Source organism: Lichenostomus cassidix, chromosome 1Aa, assembly GCF_008360975.1.
Source record: "Lichenostomus cassidix isolate B80296 chromosome 1Aa, HeHo_3.0, whole genome shotgun sequence".
NCBI lineage: Eukaryota > Metazoa > Chordata > Aves > Passeriformes > Meliphagidae > Lichenostomus > Lichenostomus cassidix.
The window spans coordinates 12801680-12817917 of record NC_139480.1 but is presented as its reverse complement, the minus strand read 5'-3'; the positions used below and the strand labels follow the sequence as shown (position 1 = coordinate 12817917).

Below are 16238 nucleotides of genomic sequence, written 5' to 3'. Positions count from 1 at the left end.
ACTTTATTAGGTAATTAATACCAAGCATACTTTGAAGTAACAAAAATTATTGTTGTTATTACTTTTTACAGAAAATCAGGTATTTCAACAGTTTTCTTTACAGTTCGTTGACTTAAAAAAAAATTACAATTGACAAATTACAATGGAGTGGGATGAGAAAGTGGTAACATTTAAAAAGATAAAACATACTGTTCTTACTGAGTCAACATTTAATGATGTACATCCTGGTACGTCTCTCCTTCTGATTGTGTACAAATGGTAAATATTCACTGAGCTGCCCTGACAGGATTGTGATGTCTTGTTATTGTTGATGTTGTTATGACACGTTTTGCAATGTTTGTGTATATTTAGAAGGGGCTTTTACATTACACCATCACCATGATTCAAAACAAAATAATACAATACAGAGAAACCCTGTTTTGGTGATTTTTGTCACAGCAAAAGTGCCATGACTGCAATAATGTGGGATAGAGGTAAACTCAAGGAGCAAATGAAGATGGTGATTCCAGAGCACATCCAGATAAACCCTTTCACAGGCTTTGAGGTGCAAGTGTGGTTGCAAGCCAACAAGAGCAGAGAATGAGGATGGGCTTCACTGAGACACCACTTAACAGGCACTCCTGAAGTCATTCAGCCTCTAAGGATGTGCATTTTCCAGCTGACACTGGTTGGACTAATCACAGGTTTAAAAACCTGTCTGAAGTGGGCCCTTAAATGAGTTTGTGCTGCCTCATGTATGAACTACTTGATTTTTACCTTCCATCCCCTTTGGGTCAATAGCAGGTACTGGGAAGATGTTTATGGTGGTTGACTGATTTGGGTGGGTTTTTGACCAGCTAGTGCTGGTCTTTGAGAAGTCAGGAGAATTTTCTACATACAATTACAAGAGCAGTTTCGGATTAAAAAAAGTGTTGTGTTGGGGTTTTTTTTGTTTGTTTGTTTGTTTTTTAATGCTGCCAAGATTCACACATAAATTTACTTGGCCAACATCCACATCAGTATTCAGTCTCTATGACAAGCAGTGGCACATTGGTACCTTGGTAGTTAGATAGAAAAGTTATCTGATTCCCTGTATTTGTTTACTGGCAGTTTTCTTAAAAAGATAATTTTTCATTCAAAAGTAAAATAATTTTTTTGAGATTCATGCACTAAATGCTGGAATAATTTGTGTTGTACAGTCAATAGTTAAAAAGCAGTTTTAACTCATGTTTACCTCATGTCTTCAGCATTTTGCATTATTTGGGATCAACACCAGCAATTAATTATTATTTTAGCCATTTTCCCTGAAAGCCAAAGAATGAAGCAACAGGCTTAAAAAAACCCCTGAAGAAATCAGCATTGCAGTGTTCATTTTGGGCTGGATTAATCTGTGATACACAGGAGAACCTACAGACATGAAGGTAGCTAGGTGCTCGTGCCCAGTCCTGAGCCAGGCTAGACATGTGCCTTGGTGGGAGTGCTGGAGAGGAGCAGAGAGGGAGTCCCTGCTTCCCTCTGTTGCTCTGTGCCTGCTGCTTGGCATCCTGGCCTTTCACTTAGAGGTCTTTCTTCATACTCTGTGCCTACTCCTGTTTTACATCTCAGTGGCTTCTGGGACTGAGAGTGCCCTTTGGGACCTGAGGAGGGAATCACGTCTGCACCAGTGCCTCGGGGCTATTTGCATCCAGCCCTCACAGCTATTTGCAATATCTATTTTATTACTAATTTTTGTATTGAGTTTAAACTCAAGGGTTTATTGAGTTGTACTGAGCTTGAACTTAAGGCCAGAAGGTCTCATTAGATCACCTTCTCTGATTGGCATTTGCATGGGCCAGAGAGTGTCACTCAGCAGTTGTATGGCAGAACAGGGAAAAGAAGTGCCATTGAAGTGAGCAGCTGTGTGTTACATTTAAGGGGTAAATTACTTTCTCCTATTAGAAAAGAAATCAAGGGCTTTTATTTTGTCACTTCAAATACAAACAGTTCTATGCATCTTGGGAAATTATAGCATTATGATATTCAGTCAGACATACCTTATAGTATATATGTTTCATAGAACTAGAATATAGGTCAGAAATAATTTTTCAGTCTTAAGTTTGTTACAGACATTAATTAGAACACATATGCAGTAAAAATTGAGAAGCTTTACAGTTTTAGTCAACTTATTATACAGTGAAGTAAATGAAGTGCAGCAATGTAGCAGTAAAAGTTATGCTTTTTCCACTAGGTGATAGAAACATTCAGAGTCTATAAATGCTAATTTAAGAGAGATGTCCTAACAGCTTCTTGGCTACTGGGATAGGAATAGTCTGAAGTTAACTGCCTCTCTACTGTGAAAGGTTTTAAAGCTTTTTGCTTTCCGTCTGAATAAAAAAAATGACATTTACAAACCTCTTCAATGCATATATATTACATATGTTTATCTAGCAACAACTACACCCCTTTTAATTTATTTCCCGAATGTGACTTTTCATGCATGTCTTCTGGATGCTGTACTCAGCAACAGTTTCTAATGAGCTGGTGTGTAATCCATGATTGCATTTCTCTTCTGAAAACACTTCCATGCCTGGCTGATCTATGTTTAGAAGGTGGTACTTATCCATCAGGCATTTTTGCTCTTGTCAGCATTCTTCTCTGTTGGAGGCCCTTTCCCAAGCTTCTTCCCATTTTAATGTTGATGTACAAAAGCTGTTATTCATTTGTTTTGTGCTCATTCTAGTGAGGATTGGCTTAGTAGGACTGTGCAAAACAGAGAAAAGAGAGAAGCTGGTTTACTGCCAGCAAACATAAAGATGCTCACGCTGTGCTTAGCTCAGAGCAAGCCTCTGACCAATATTCTAATGCACTTCATTATATGCATTTCCATTTATCAAGAAAAGTGAAAAATTTAATCTGCAGATAGGATTTGTAATCTGAAATTCTTTAAAGTATTTTTTCATTAGCTAATCGACACAGGAAGTCAAAACAATGAGATTATTTAATCTAAAGTTTTAGCAATATGAAAATAAAGATACAAGGTGTGTGGGGCAAGAATGACATTTATTATATGAATACCATGAATTCAGTTAAAATCCTGACATTTCTGTTCCATATCAATAACTTCTTTCACTCCCCTGAGGACACAATCCACATTTGCAAACATGATAAAATAATACCTTGTGTTAAATTTCAAGTGAGCTCAGAGGTGTGGAGGTGTTTTCAAATCAAACTCTCCTTAGAAACTAATCCTCACTGCCTGGTTTCCATGTGCTTAAGCAGAGCTGCACATAGGGTGAAGGGACAGGGGCTGCGCTGGCTCTGGGAGGAGGAGGAGGGTGACAAAGGCTGCTCCTCCTTGCTGCAGGTGACATCCCCCGAGTTGGTGCTGCAGGGGACAGCCCCTGCACAGGGGCTCACCAAGGAAGTCGATTTGCAAGTACTCACACCGGCAAAGGTAAAAACCTGGCTGCCCCAGCGTTTGGCAGTGAACAGAAGGTTGCTGCACCGAATGAACTCTGCCAGTTCACCATTAGCTAAACTCTCCCAGACCCCTGAGACCAAACCATGAAGTCATTTGTCAGGCAGCCTCCCAACTGCCTCCTGGGAAAGGGTTACTGCTCAGGGGGTCATACAAAGCCACAGCCTGGGGGAGAGGATGGCCACTGTCATCACAACCCCACCTCCTTTATCATAATGCAGGGGCCTCTGCAGAAGACTGCTGGAGTGCAGAACTAGGGGGAAATCCCTGGTTTTGTGACAACAAAAGAAAAAGAATGAATTTCATTGTGAAATGAAAGCAAACTGAGAATTTCAGAACTAGAAACACTTAAAAATGTTACAGTAAGGAGACCAAAATATTTAATTTCCTGCCCTCATATTACATGGAGCAGCTACCTTCTCCCATTCCCTCAAATTCCCTACATGCCTTGACTCTTGTGGTCACTTTGGCCTGTAGCTAATTCACCCACAGACCCAGAGAGTGTGGTGTCCCAGGACAGGACACTCAGACCCCAGAGCTTGGGATGGTGGTACCACAAACCTGTGAGCCTGGTAGTGGCAATCCCTTCTGCCATGGACCTTGGATGCCTGCTTCCCCATCAACTTCCAACAAACTGACATTTGTCAAGCAAAGTTTGTTTTGGAGGAAAAATTCTAACCTGTTCCGCATGTATTTATAATCCATATTTATTTTACAAGACGCTTTTAATTGATGGAGCTGAGACTAGAAAGTAGCAAATAAGTATGCTAGAAGCATAAGGTGAACTAGGGAGGGCCCTGAAAAAGAAAAATGGACCAGTTTTGCTTATGTAAAAAAATTAATATGAAATATAGTGTTCACTGTGGTAAAAACATTTTTATTATGTGGGTATGTAATGGGATGGTAGTTTCCAATTGTAAAAGGAAACTTGCCATTGGTAGCTCTATAAGATTCCTTTCACCCTTTTAAGCATGTAGCAAAAATTAATGATAAAGTGTGAATGAGAAATGGACATACTTGTGATAAATAAAATCTATTAAAAATGGTATGAGTCTGGAATTGTGGTATATTTTATTACTGTGGTTACTAATGTTATTAATATGGTAATTAGTAATATATTTAAATAGCACTACTAAATAAAGTGAATGAAAAAGTGCCTGAGCCTCTGATCTGTTTATTTGCTAAGTGAGATGAGGGGGTCTGTGAGCCTCTTAAAAAATCCATATTTGGTAAAACTGAAATCTGGAGAAAGACAGCGTATGGTGAGGAGCACATGCCCTGATACTCCTAGGAGCAATCAAAGCTAAATAGAATGAAATGAGACATTTCTTTCAATTATTTTAAATCATAATTTCATGTACCTGTGTTATCAAACCCCTAACATTGCTTATTGGATTTCCAGCAGCACTCAGTGTTTAAGTAGTAACATGCTAAGATATTTATTAATTCTTTGGACAAATTTTGCACACAGGTGTTATACACATGGAAATGAAATTTAACAAATGCCAGATGTGCCTAGTTGACAAGATATAAGTAAGTCATTCACATGCAACATCCCTCAGTCCATTTTGTATCACACCATGGGCTTTTGACTGCTTCTAGTTTGTTTTCTTAGAGCTACCTAAAACTTGTTTCTAGTGCTGTTGCCTAGAAATCAGTTAATGAAAGCTGATTATTGGGTATTAATACAGCTGGGTATTAATACAGCTGACAGTGGAACCTGTATTACCCAACCACCCAGGTGCTCTGCTGTTAAGTTTGCTATTTAAAGTCTTTGAAGGCTGCCTGTTAAGCTGACCTTGCCACAACAGGGTTACTATTCATAATTGACCCATTCAATTAGGGCAATCACTTCTGTTCACTGCAGAGCTGGGGTATAGTCAGCCTGGAGGGATTTACAGCAATTTAGTGTTTATGTGCGTTTTAGAAAGAGTACACTGAGGTTTGTTGGTGGTAAAGACGAATCACAGAGAGATTCCAGGTTGCTCCCTGACAAGGTATAAAAGACATACTGAATTTCAGATGGTCCCTTCCGTGCTGTTACTGTAAAGTCAGTAAAATGAATAGTAAATATAGAGAGAAAGCTAGACCTTCTAGGTCTGGATGTATATATTCTCAGACAACCTTAACACTTTACACCACTAGTTGTCACCAGCCATATTTAAATGATCTTCTTTGCCATGTATCTGACTGGCATCTAGAAAATAACACCTTTCCAGGTGCTGACTCCAAACACACAACACATACAACTGCTGTGCTAAAGAGCAACTGCCATTCATGGTCACACCAAAATTGGGACTGTTTCAAAACCACATCAGCTGGCAGAAGGCCAGAATGGGTTAATGAAGCACCAGTGATTTCCTCCCAGCACCTCCACAGAATTCCTCCAGCCTAAACAGCAACATCATCTCTGCTGAATGCTGGCACTGTGTTTAGTGGATGGGAGGAGATGAAGGATGAGAGAAACATTGATGGTGAAGCTCTGCAATTGAAAATAGACATGCTGAGGCACTTTGGGTAACACTGCTGCCTGGGCTGTAGGCCAAAAAAAATGGACAAGTTCAGTTTTAATGCGGTGCTTGGAGTTCTCACCTTTCTGCTTATAGAACCACAGAATCACTAAGGTTGGAAAAGACCCCTAAGATAATCAATTCCAACCATTAACACTGCACTCCCACTTTCACTGCTAAACCATAACCCTAAGTGCCACATCTACACACCTTTTGAGCACTCCAGGGAGAGTGAATCCAAGACTTCCCTGGGCAGTGTGTTCCAGTGCCTGACAACTCCTCTGGGGAAGAAATTTTTCCTAATATTTAATCTAAACCTCCCCTGGTGGAACTCAAGGCCATTTCCTCTCATCCTGTCGCTTGTTTCTTGGGAGAAGAGACCAACTTCCACCTGGCTACACCCTCCTTTTTGGGAGTTATAGGGCATGATAAGGGCTCACTTGAGCACCCTCTTCCCCAGGCTGAACACCCCTAGCTCCCTCAGCTGCTCCTCATGGGACTTGTGCCCTGGGCCCTTCACCAGCTTTGTTGCCCTTTTGGACACACTGATCTGGGTCAGCTCTCATAACTGCAGGTAGATGGTTTTATTGCTTACATCAGGGTTGATGCAATGCTAAGTGTGTTAAAACTCCATGTGTAGCCACTGCAGCTCAAAATTCTAACAGCAATATGTATTAATGGCCTGGGCAATATCCAGATGTGTATAATTAAAAAGCATGAAAGGCAGATGCCCAGATGCACAGAGCAGCCAATGACCCATCACCTCTTATTTCCTTGAAGATAGTCTCTTTGAAACACAAAACAAACCCAATTTGAGCAGCCCATGGAATTATTTTGTTTTTCATTTGATGAGAGAGAGGATTTATGTGTATTCCCATTTGCCTACCTGCTGTGGATACCTTTTCCCTCTGGATGCACTGAGCATCCTTTGCCCTGGCCTCATGGAGGAATGCTTTTCCATCACCTGGAGAGTGCTCTCAATGAACAGCTGGGCACCAACTCAGGTAATCTCCAAGAGTCCTGGTGAGCCAAGCTGAAACTCTAGCACATGTTTTGGAGAAGCTGTCCACAGATCATCCTGAAAATAGCTGTATGGACTTATGAGATAATATATGAGAATAAGTAGTGCTCTGCTACCTGCTCCTGTGCTGCAGCTGAGATGCAGTAAGGAGGGTACAAGGCTGCCCTGTGGAGATGGAAAGAATGGACAGAAATTCCCCAACTGTTTTGCTAGCAGCTCTCTTTCAGTGTTTCACTGTTCAGCATCTTCTCAACAAAATGTGATAAATTACCTGTCCACACCAGAGCTACCCAAGGCGTTTCCTCCTCCTCCTGGCAAACCAGCAGGTAGGATCTGGCAAATGCCTGCTCTGCCATCACTCACAGCTACCAAAGACTACCTGAGAGGGCAGGGGTTAAACAGAATGCACAGTAAACTTTGAGGAGTTACTAAAACTTTTACAAAATTTTGGGATTGAAATTGTGTGACAGTTTTGTCCATATGGCATTAGAGGAGAAGCTCATCTGAGCAGAAGGTGTGTGAGCTTGCTCTTCTGCTGCAGCACTTCCTTGCAATAAAACAGAATCAAATCCCATAAAAAGACAAGGTTTTTACCAATTTTGTATGCAAGCCCTGTGAAACCAGAGCTGAGTGGAACAGTGGGACTTATTCAATCTGCTGGGTGGTATCTTGCTCATCCTGTTAGTGGCAGCAGCTGAACTCCTGGGCATGGCTTGTAGGAAGTATTTCTAGGACTGTAGAAAATGGTTTCAGAAGCATTCAGGAATTTTCTAAATGTGTGGCTCAGACTATTTTGCTGTCAGAAGGCTCAGTTCATGGCTGCACAAGCACATTTCTAGCATGTGAGAGGATGCTGTGGCAGTGTTCTGCCCTTCGCCGCTGATCAAATATAATCTTTCAGCCATAAACCCCTGAACAAGTCTGGGACTGGGATTGGATTCTGGCACACTTCTCTTTAAGAAGGGGTTTAGATTGCAAGGGGATTCTTTCTGAACCTCATGGCTCAGTGACAAGGTCTCTCTGGTAGATTTGGGTGATCTTTTCCTCTATGCAGTAAATAAATAAGTGTATTTTCCCGTTGAATCTTGTTAAGCCACTGTTGCATTTACCACTGAACTTTTTAAAATCACTTTTATATCAATAAAGTATATTGTTGCTTCTCTCTTGTGTATTGTTGCTTTTTTCTTACAAGTGCAGTTGCTTCCATCCATGACAGATGGTTTCAGGGCCACAGGGGCGATGATGGTCTGAACAGACAGAATGCTGTGTTATTAGACATTGTTTTCTGAGAAGAAATAGAAAAATATTGTAGGATCCAGTCAAATCAATTTTGCCAGGTTTTCAGCATCTGTGTATAACACACAGCTGGACAGAACTTTGCCGTCAACTTGCATGCTGTCATTCACAAGAAAAAACCCAGCACACTGTCAGACCTAAAGCTACACTTCTTGAACACTTAATGCACTCAGTGACTGTCCTGCCCTCCCTGAAAGATTCTGGCCAAATCTTGTAGTTTTAAAATCGAATTTAGTCTTACATTGTTTCTTTCCACCTTTTTCTGTTGTGTGTGATGACTGAAACATGGCAGGAGGAAATAGCTGTCAGTTCAGAGGCTGTTTGGTTGCAGACAGTGTGCTGTGGGTGGAGAATCATGGGATCATTGGATGGTTTGGGTTGGAAGGGACCTGAAAGGCCATCTTGTTCCAACACCCCTGCCACGGGCAGGGACGTATTCCACTTGACCAGGCTGTTCAAAGCCCATCCAACCTGGCCTTGAACACATGCAGGGACAACATCTGTTCCAGTGCCTCACCACCCTCACAGTAAAGAGGAAGAGTGACATGGCAGGGGTACATAATTTTCTGTGTTGTTGTTTTCTCCACACAGAATGTTTTTTTAAGCTATTATGACAATAAGCAAAAGTCTCCAGGACTAAATATGTTGGTCAAGAAAAAATGATCAAAAAAAAAGGCATTCAGCAATGAAGTGTGACAACCTTGTGCCAAGGTATGAAAGGAGACATGTATGAGGAAATTAAGTCTGGAGCCCAGAGTGGGTAGGGCAGCCTACCCATTTGTGGTCTTGACATCTTCAAGTTCCTGTTTTCTTCCAGATGGAAATTTTGAAAACGGTGAGAAGATTTTTTTGGTAGGACAGAGAAGATGGAGGTTAGGCCTGGAGATGCATCTCACATAACATCAGCTCCTTCACAGTCAGACATCAGATGTGAGGCTCTAGGAAGTCCTTGGAGAGGGACAGGGCCTTCCTGGGATGGTTCCTTCCTGGAATTTAATCTTAGGATGGTTCCCAGGATGGATGAGAACTGTTGGTTCCTGTGGGACTATAGACCTGGATGGGATGTAAGGCCTGAGTCTGAGATGGACCAAGTGAGGTGTGTGAATCCTGGAGTTATAATTACCCCACACAAAGTGATTAACTGCATGCATGGACACATGAAGAGAGAAGCTGCTGCCCATGCATGGAAGATCTTTGGCTTGAAATATCAAATTATTAGGCAGTTTTGGATTAGTTTGTAACAAGCTATCAGAGATTTTTGTCTGAGCACAATTTGAGGATAGGTATTTTTCATCCTTTTGGGGTGTGCAATTGTGCACCAGGACTGACTTCCCAGGGGAGCAAATGGCTTTGCTGAAGATGGGTCTAAGATTCCAACCCCAGCTCAGGAAGGCTCAGTATGATTAGCTAAACAGCTTAAGGACTGACTGGGCAGGGATGCAAGGAGCCAGCCAGCCTGATGGAAAGGCATGAGCCAAGCTACATACAGCAGTCAGCTGGCCTGTCTTATCAGTGACACTGTGCCTGGAGGAGCAGGTGAATTTTGACTGCAAGTCTTGCGAAAGGGGGTTAGAGCGGCTTAAAGAAGGCACCTCCTTAGAGACTGACAGTTTTCTTATCTCTGAAAGACCCTCCTTCAACTACTCCTAAATATAGCCAGGTGGCAGTGACAGGCTCTAAAATTCTGAATATGGGCAGGCTTCAATCTTCCCTGCCACCCTTCCTAGTCCCTGGCTCGGGTGGCTTTCCTCTGGCTTGAATGCAGCTCTGAGAACACAACATATGCGTATTTATTGGTGAAAAAGACAGGAGGAGAGTGACAGGCAGAGGGAAGAGACACCTATCCAAGGATGGATCAAGTTGTAGCTGTCATTCCTGTCATCTGCCGGCACCAGTCTGGGCTGGTGGAAACAGGGCTCCCTTGGGTGATGGCTCTGCTAGCCGTGCCTCGCTGCCAACAGCTTTTGGGTTCCTCATCTGGGCAGCTTGGTGTTCATGGCTGTACCTGTAGGGCAGGCATCACCATTCCTCTGCTACACACAGCGAGTGTGCCCTGGCCACGGGAGGAGGCTGTGTGCCTGCCCAAAGGGGGCATTGACTCACTGAGATGTCGTGATCAGATCCTGCTGAACAGTGGGCTGCCTTTTCCTCCATTTCAATATTTGCTTCTGTCAAAAAAGGAAGATTTTTATCATAATGAACAAACATAGCAAAAAGCCTCCTATTCTTTCTCCTAAAGAGTTTTCTTTTACTGTGGAACATCAGAGAGATGCTCCTTCCTCTGGTGGTCCCTTTCCAGAAGGCTCATCAATTTGTCTTTTGTACTTGGTGGTGTTTCTGTCCACTTTGGGATGGGAGTCACGTTGCAAGACAGGTTTGCTGGCATGGGAGATCTAGTATGTTGTTGGAAGGACTGGCAAGAGGCTGAAATGCCTTCATCAATAATGTCTTTCACATGAGGTAGCTTCCTGCTCTGCAGAGTTGTAGGCTCGAGTCAAGCAAAATCAGTCACTTGTTGTTCATCTATTTTTATTTCCTCCATGTGGTTTGCTGCAGTCTTTCTTTGCCCAGATGGTCAAATAAATTGCTGTCACTAAACAGGAGTCTCTGAATGGTGATTCCTAAACTCTTCCTGTTCTTTAACTGTTAAATGAGAAAATGTTTCACTTTATATTCTGCCCATTTGCTGTAGCTGTTTTTCCGTTTCTCCCCTGGAACCCAGAGGATCCGTAGGTATTTTTGTGTGTTTCTCCAGCCTGCAAGCTGCGTGATCAGACTGCTCAGAAGGCTCTGCATCATCTGTATGTAAAAACTGTTGCAAACTTTGATGTACTTGTTTACTGGGAGCTCCTCTGAGGATCCAGCCACGTCAGTGAGCTACCTTGACAAGAATCTGGACGTATCGGCCACAAATATTTGGATTGGCATTGTACAATCTTATGAGTTTTTTTATTTTGTTAATAACATTTTATATCTAGCTTTAGCAGCATTCTATCTTCCAAGAGTTTTCCTGTGCTGGGCAATGTTAGATGTTGATGTTGGCGCATTTTTGGTTTGGGAAAACAAACCTTGCTGCCATTGACACAAAGCTCTCCTTGTCTGGGCTGGGCTGTCAGGGCAGGCAGGAGGCAGAGCCCAGGCCAGTGTGGGCTGTGATGAGCCCCAGGCTGGAAGAGCCACTCAGCCTTTGGTGTGTGCTCCAGCTCCATGCTGCCATGAGCCTGCTTTTCTGTGAGCAGAGAGAGAGTGGGAGCTTGCTGCTGGGAGAAAGCCAAGATATCGAAGCAGATTCTTGAAGGTGCCAGCCAGGATCTCTGTGTAAGGAAGCTGCTACGATGGGGCTTATTTTAGTGGTGTGACAGAAATGGAGCTCTGCTCTTTTTTCAACAGACTGGATTTCTCCAGATGATTTCCCAATTCATATAGTGACTGTTTCCTCCTAACAGAAAGGAAGAGGGCTGTGACAGTTCTCTGGCCATTCCACTGTGTTAATATGACATTTCTGTGAATGAAATTTCCTGAAAATCATGCTGATTTTTTTATTATAACATAACTAAAACATTGCAAGAAGTTTAAATATCAAAGGAAACATAATAAAAATATCAGTGTTGACGAACCTTGAATGCTGTAGCATAATAAAAGCTTTTAAACTCATTTTACTTTGTGTGAAATGAATTTCCCTGTTCTTTGACCAGTGCCAAAGCTGTGTGACCTGGGAGCATGGCAGAAATCCTTGCTGTGCAAAGGCACATCCAAGGATTTCCAAAAGTTTGCCAAACCTTGTCTTTGTATATACTTGTGATGGTGGGAACAGAAAATCTGATAAATGAGTTGGGCTAGCACTGGAGTGGGGCTCTGGTTCCTGGGGCTCACCATGGAGGGGAAGGGTCCTGCAGCTGCAGGACTTTGTCTGGAGCACGTCTGGGGCAGGGGCTCACCAAGGAAGGCAAGGCTGTGTGCCCTTCATCCCGACAGGACACAATCCTTTCTGACTGGTTGGCTGCTGCAATGTTGGTTCTCAACCAAAACCTGCTAATGAGCTGCAAATATTGATCCCATTTCTGCTTTTGAGAAAGATACAGGTGCCAAGTTACATGCTTATGGGCAACAGAAAGATAACGATCTGGAGCAGCTTTGGTCTGAGATTTCAGAACTGCAGCTTAATGATTAGCTTACTGAGCACAGGAACGTTAATCAACTGGATATAAACTCTCTAAGCAAATAGGAAGTATTTGGAACTGTACATAAGGCTCACAATTATTTCCAAAGGTATGAAATTACATGTTAAACTACTGAAAAAAATCTCTGTGGGGTTAGATGATACTCAGCTAGAAAGAGGCTGGATTTGGGAGTTGGCAAAGCCAGGGTCTAGGGAGAGGGTGAGCTTTTTGGTGAACACCATCTGTCATGAAAACCTGTCTGATGTGCAGCAAGGACAGTGTTGAATGCTCATGGTCCTGAAGACATTTTTTCTGTTGTCTTCTCCTTCTTGTTCCAAACCCAATTTATGCAGGCTTTGGACAATGCGTAAGGATTTATTATTGCTATTAATTTATATTAGTCCCTTAAACATTTTCTTGAGTTGGTCTAGTGGTGTAAAGTGCACTCTTGTAAAAGAAAAAGAAGAGATTCCTTCCCTGAAGAGCTTTCAGCACAGAAGGCAAACTGCAATTAGCAGTGCAGAGAAAAAGAAAGCATCCCAGAGAAGGAAGGGGAGGGCTGTGTTGGGAAATTGCCAGCTGAAAAGCATGCAGAAAGGCAAGCTGGTTTGCAGGAGGCCTGAATGGCAGGTGTGGTACTGTGTCCTCTGGGTCAGAACAGGAAGGTGACATCCCAGTGTGTCCAGCAAACCCTGTAGTCTTAGGCAGGCATCCATGAGGTGCTGTAAATAGCCCACCTTATTTCCTCCTCTGGAAGGATCACACCCCCCAACAATATTAGATTGGCTTAGAATCATTGGTGACTTTTTTCCCTTTCTACCCTGCACCTGATTCACACAGACACATGCACAGTCTTCCCATTGTTTGGCTGTTCCCACCAATGACCATAAGACAAGTCTTGGGTAAAATGCACCTTTCAACATAAAGATGCCATTGTAACAGCAAGAGACAACAGGGCAGTCTTGAGCAGCAACCAGCCCAGTACAAAACACTAACAGGAAGGGGAGAAAACTCCAGCCCACCACATCAAACCAAACCCCAGTTTCACCAGGATTCCTCAAAGCTCAGTCACCAATTTCTCAGAGACAGCAATAATTCAAAACAACCTATTAGATGAAGAAGACACTAATACAGATTTGCTCAGAAATGAAGCTCATCTAAAAATAGGGGCAACATAGACAAAGGGGAAACAAGTCTGTTCCAGTTGCATCCACAGAGGTACATCTGCAGCAGCACTCCCTGAGGAGCCTTTCACTCCACCCGCAGCCTTTAGTAGGGGGGGTTAATGTACTATCCTGCTGTGTAGCTCCAGAAAAGCTCCAATAAAGGCTTCCACCCTCCTACGCTCTAAACAAGTAACATTTGTCCATCCTCCCCTCTCATTTTGGTCCATCAGGGCATGGCCAGGTCAGCAGTGGGGGCACAGGACACCCTCTGTGTACCCTTGTTGCCACTGCTGCTGGCCCTGCTGGGTCTGCCAGGGCTGAGGGTCCTGCTGGAGCCTCCTTGACTCCAAGAGACCCTGGCAGTGTCGACTTTCCAGTGCAGGTGCCGCCTGTGTTTGGTATCTGGCACCGAGACACCTCCTCAGTGCTTAAATAATGATGGATTTCTGCTCTGGAGTGATAGCTTGTGTTGTGCAGCTGGGTTAATGTGTGTCAGCTGTCATCGTCCCTGTCAGCCACTGCTGTCAGTGAGCAGCAGATAAGTAAATCTGTGATGATGCATATCCCAGAGAGAGCAGGGATTAAATATTTCATTGCCTCAGACACTGAAACATCTCCTAATTTGGTGTCCTTTTCTGGCGGTCACATCCTCTCAGAACGCCCAGCCCTGGGGGAGAGCACAGGCTGCCTGGGTTTCAGAGGCCACAGGGCCAGGCATTGCCAGCAGCAAAGTCCCTGCAGCTGGGGTGAGCCAAGCTGCTGTGCCAGTCTTGGCAAATTTAAAAATAAGCAGAAACTCAAGGAAAAAGAAAAACCTCTTTTTTTTTCCAACGGGCCTGATAAGGCAGTTGAGCCCCTGTTGTACAGAACAGGGACAAGTGGCCTAGTGCTCATCTTGGGCTGTCTCTGGGACACTCTGCTGAGCAGCCAGCACCATGGACTGAGGATCTGCCGTGTGTGGTGGCTCACTGCATGTGGGTAGCACTATGGAAAGCATCAGCTGTGGGTGTGATGCCTAAAACAGGCTACCTGAAACAGAGGCCAAGACAAATTAGGAGTATAAAAGTGGACAAATTTGTTCAAAGCCTTCAAGGTACATTCGGGCAAGCAAAGTCCCCTTGTGGGACAACACCCAGAATGGAGCCCAGGTCACGAGCTCATCACCTTTTATAAGTTCTGCCCTATTAGCATATTGGTCCCTAATTCTGCAATCACCTTTAGGCAATGATGTTGAACACCCCAGGCCTGCTCCCCCCTTTCACTGTTGTTTAAATATTTTTTTCAGGCCCTAGGGCAACAAATATGTCCTTGTGTCTCTGAGGGATTTGTTTTGGCTAAAGGTCCTGGGAACAGAGGTTTTTAGCACTCTGTAAGGAGCACAGAACTACACCAAATTACAGATACATAAAGAGTAAAAATTATTGCAGATGCATAAAGAGTAAAAATTATTAAAGCATCAGTTGTACTTAGGTAAATGTGCTTGTTTCATGGTGTTGCCAAAGTGATGGGTCATTGAACCCTGGAGATGAGCTTGGTGGTCTTTCCTACAGACCTTACATCACTGTGTGTCCATGATCCTTCTTCTCTGAGGTAATATTCAAACTCCATTGCTAGCAAAGTCTCATATTATTGATTGCTTGGAGACAGAAAATAAGCTATAATTCAGATTTCTTCACACTCCTGGACTTTCCTGGTGTTGCCCATAGGAACTGTATATTGAAGGAATTTTCAGTGCAAAATACCAATTTGTTGAGACTGAAATTTTTCGGGTGCTTCCTTTTTTTTAACACATGAAAGGAGCTATTCTAGGGGGATGTGGAAAATGAAAGAAAATGCTCTCATAAACAAGATCTTGGCTACTTTTAGACTAACTACCTACAGAAACAAATAAAAATGAAAATGTCTCCTTTTTCCACACTGAAAGAGAGAGAAGACCCATCCTGTTAGTGCTGCTCATGAAATAAAGTCCTTGTTTTCCAGAAAGAGTTAATGAACCACAAACCTTCAAAAACCAGGAAGACATATAAACATGAGCTTCTGAAAAGCCTGATTTCTTTCTTATTTCCTGAAAGCTAGTGGTTTTCTTTGCCATTATGAGGAACAGAAGGGTGATTTTTGTTTTTTTGTTTGCTTCATTTTTTTTTTTAAAGCTGAGATTCAAGCATAACACATGATTCAGAATTGGAACTTGGAAAACAAAGCAGGAGCAGTTGTGACACTTCTAAACCTGTAGATGATTCCACAGGCATTTAATCTTCATCCCCTCCTCCTCTTCTGATGAACTAATCTCCTTCCTTTGCTGTGCTTTTTATCTGGACAACAGATAGCCCATGTCCTCCATATGGGTATGTTCCCCTGTGGGTCTGTGGTTGCACTGACTCTGGGATCAGTAGCTGGACCTCAGCAGGAAACAAATGGAGGTTTTGCAGGTGGATCTTTCTGCTTCCCTGTTATGTAAGTTTCCCAAATCAGTATTCATCTGCACACTGTGAAATAGCAGCATTTCTGCTTCTTTTTGATTTTTTTCATGCAGGGAAAGTATAGTTTGTGCTGTCTTCTTACATAAAACCAGCAAATTTTATGAGATGCATTTCCCTCAGGCCCCACAGAGTAGAATTTGTTCTGTAATAAGAGACCAATGTGTTTTAA

General features: G+C 42.9%; 1 protein-coding gene across 3 annotated transcripts in view; it reads right to left on the bottom strand.

Moving 5' to 3' along the window:
* Window positions 1-921: 921 nt before the first annotated feature.
* LHFPL3 (LHFPL tetraspan subfamily member 3) overlaps window positions 922-16238 on the bottom strand; it is a 227924-nt gene continuing 212607 nt past the window's right edge. For all 3 annotated transcript variants that reach the window (XM_085040404.1, XM_085040414.1, XM_085040394.1), the window contains one exon: window positions 922-2718. Coding sequence is in view for 1 of the 3 variants with exons in the window: in XM_085040394.1 (XP_084896520.1) it covers window positions 2690-2718 (29 nt within the window). In the remaining 2 variants the exon portion in view is untranslated. The remainder of the gene's footprint in view (window positions 2719-16238) is intronic.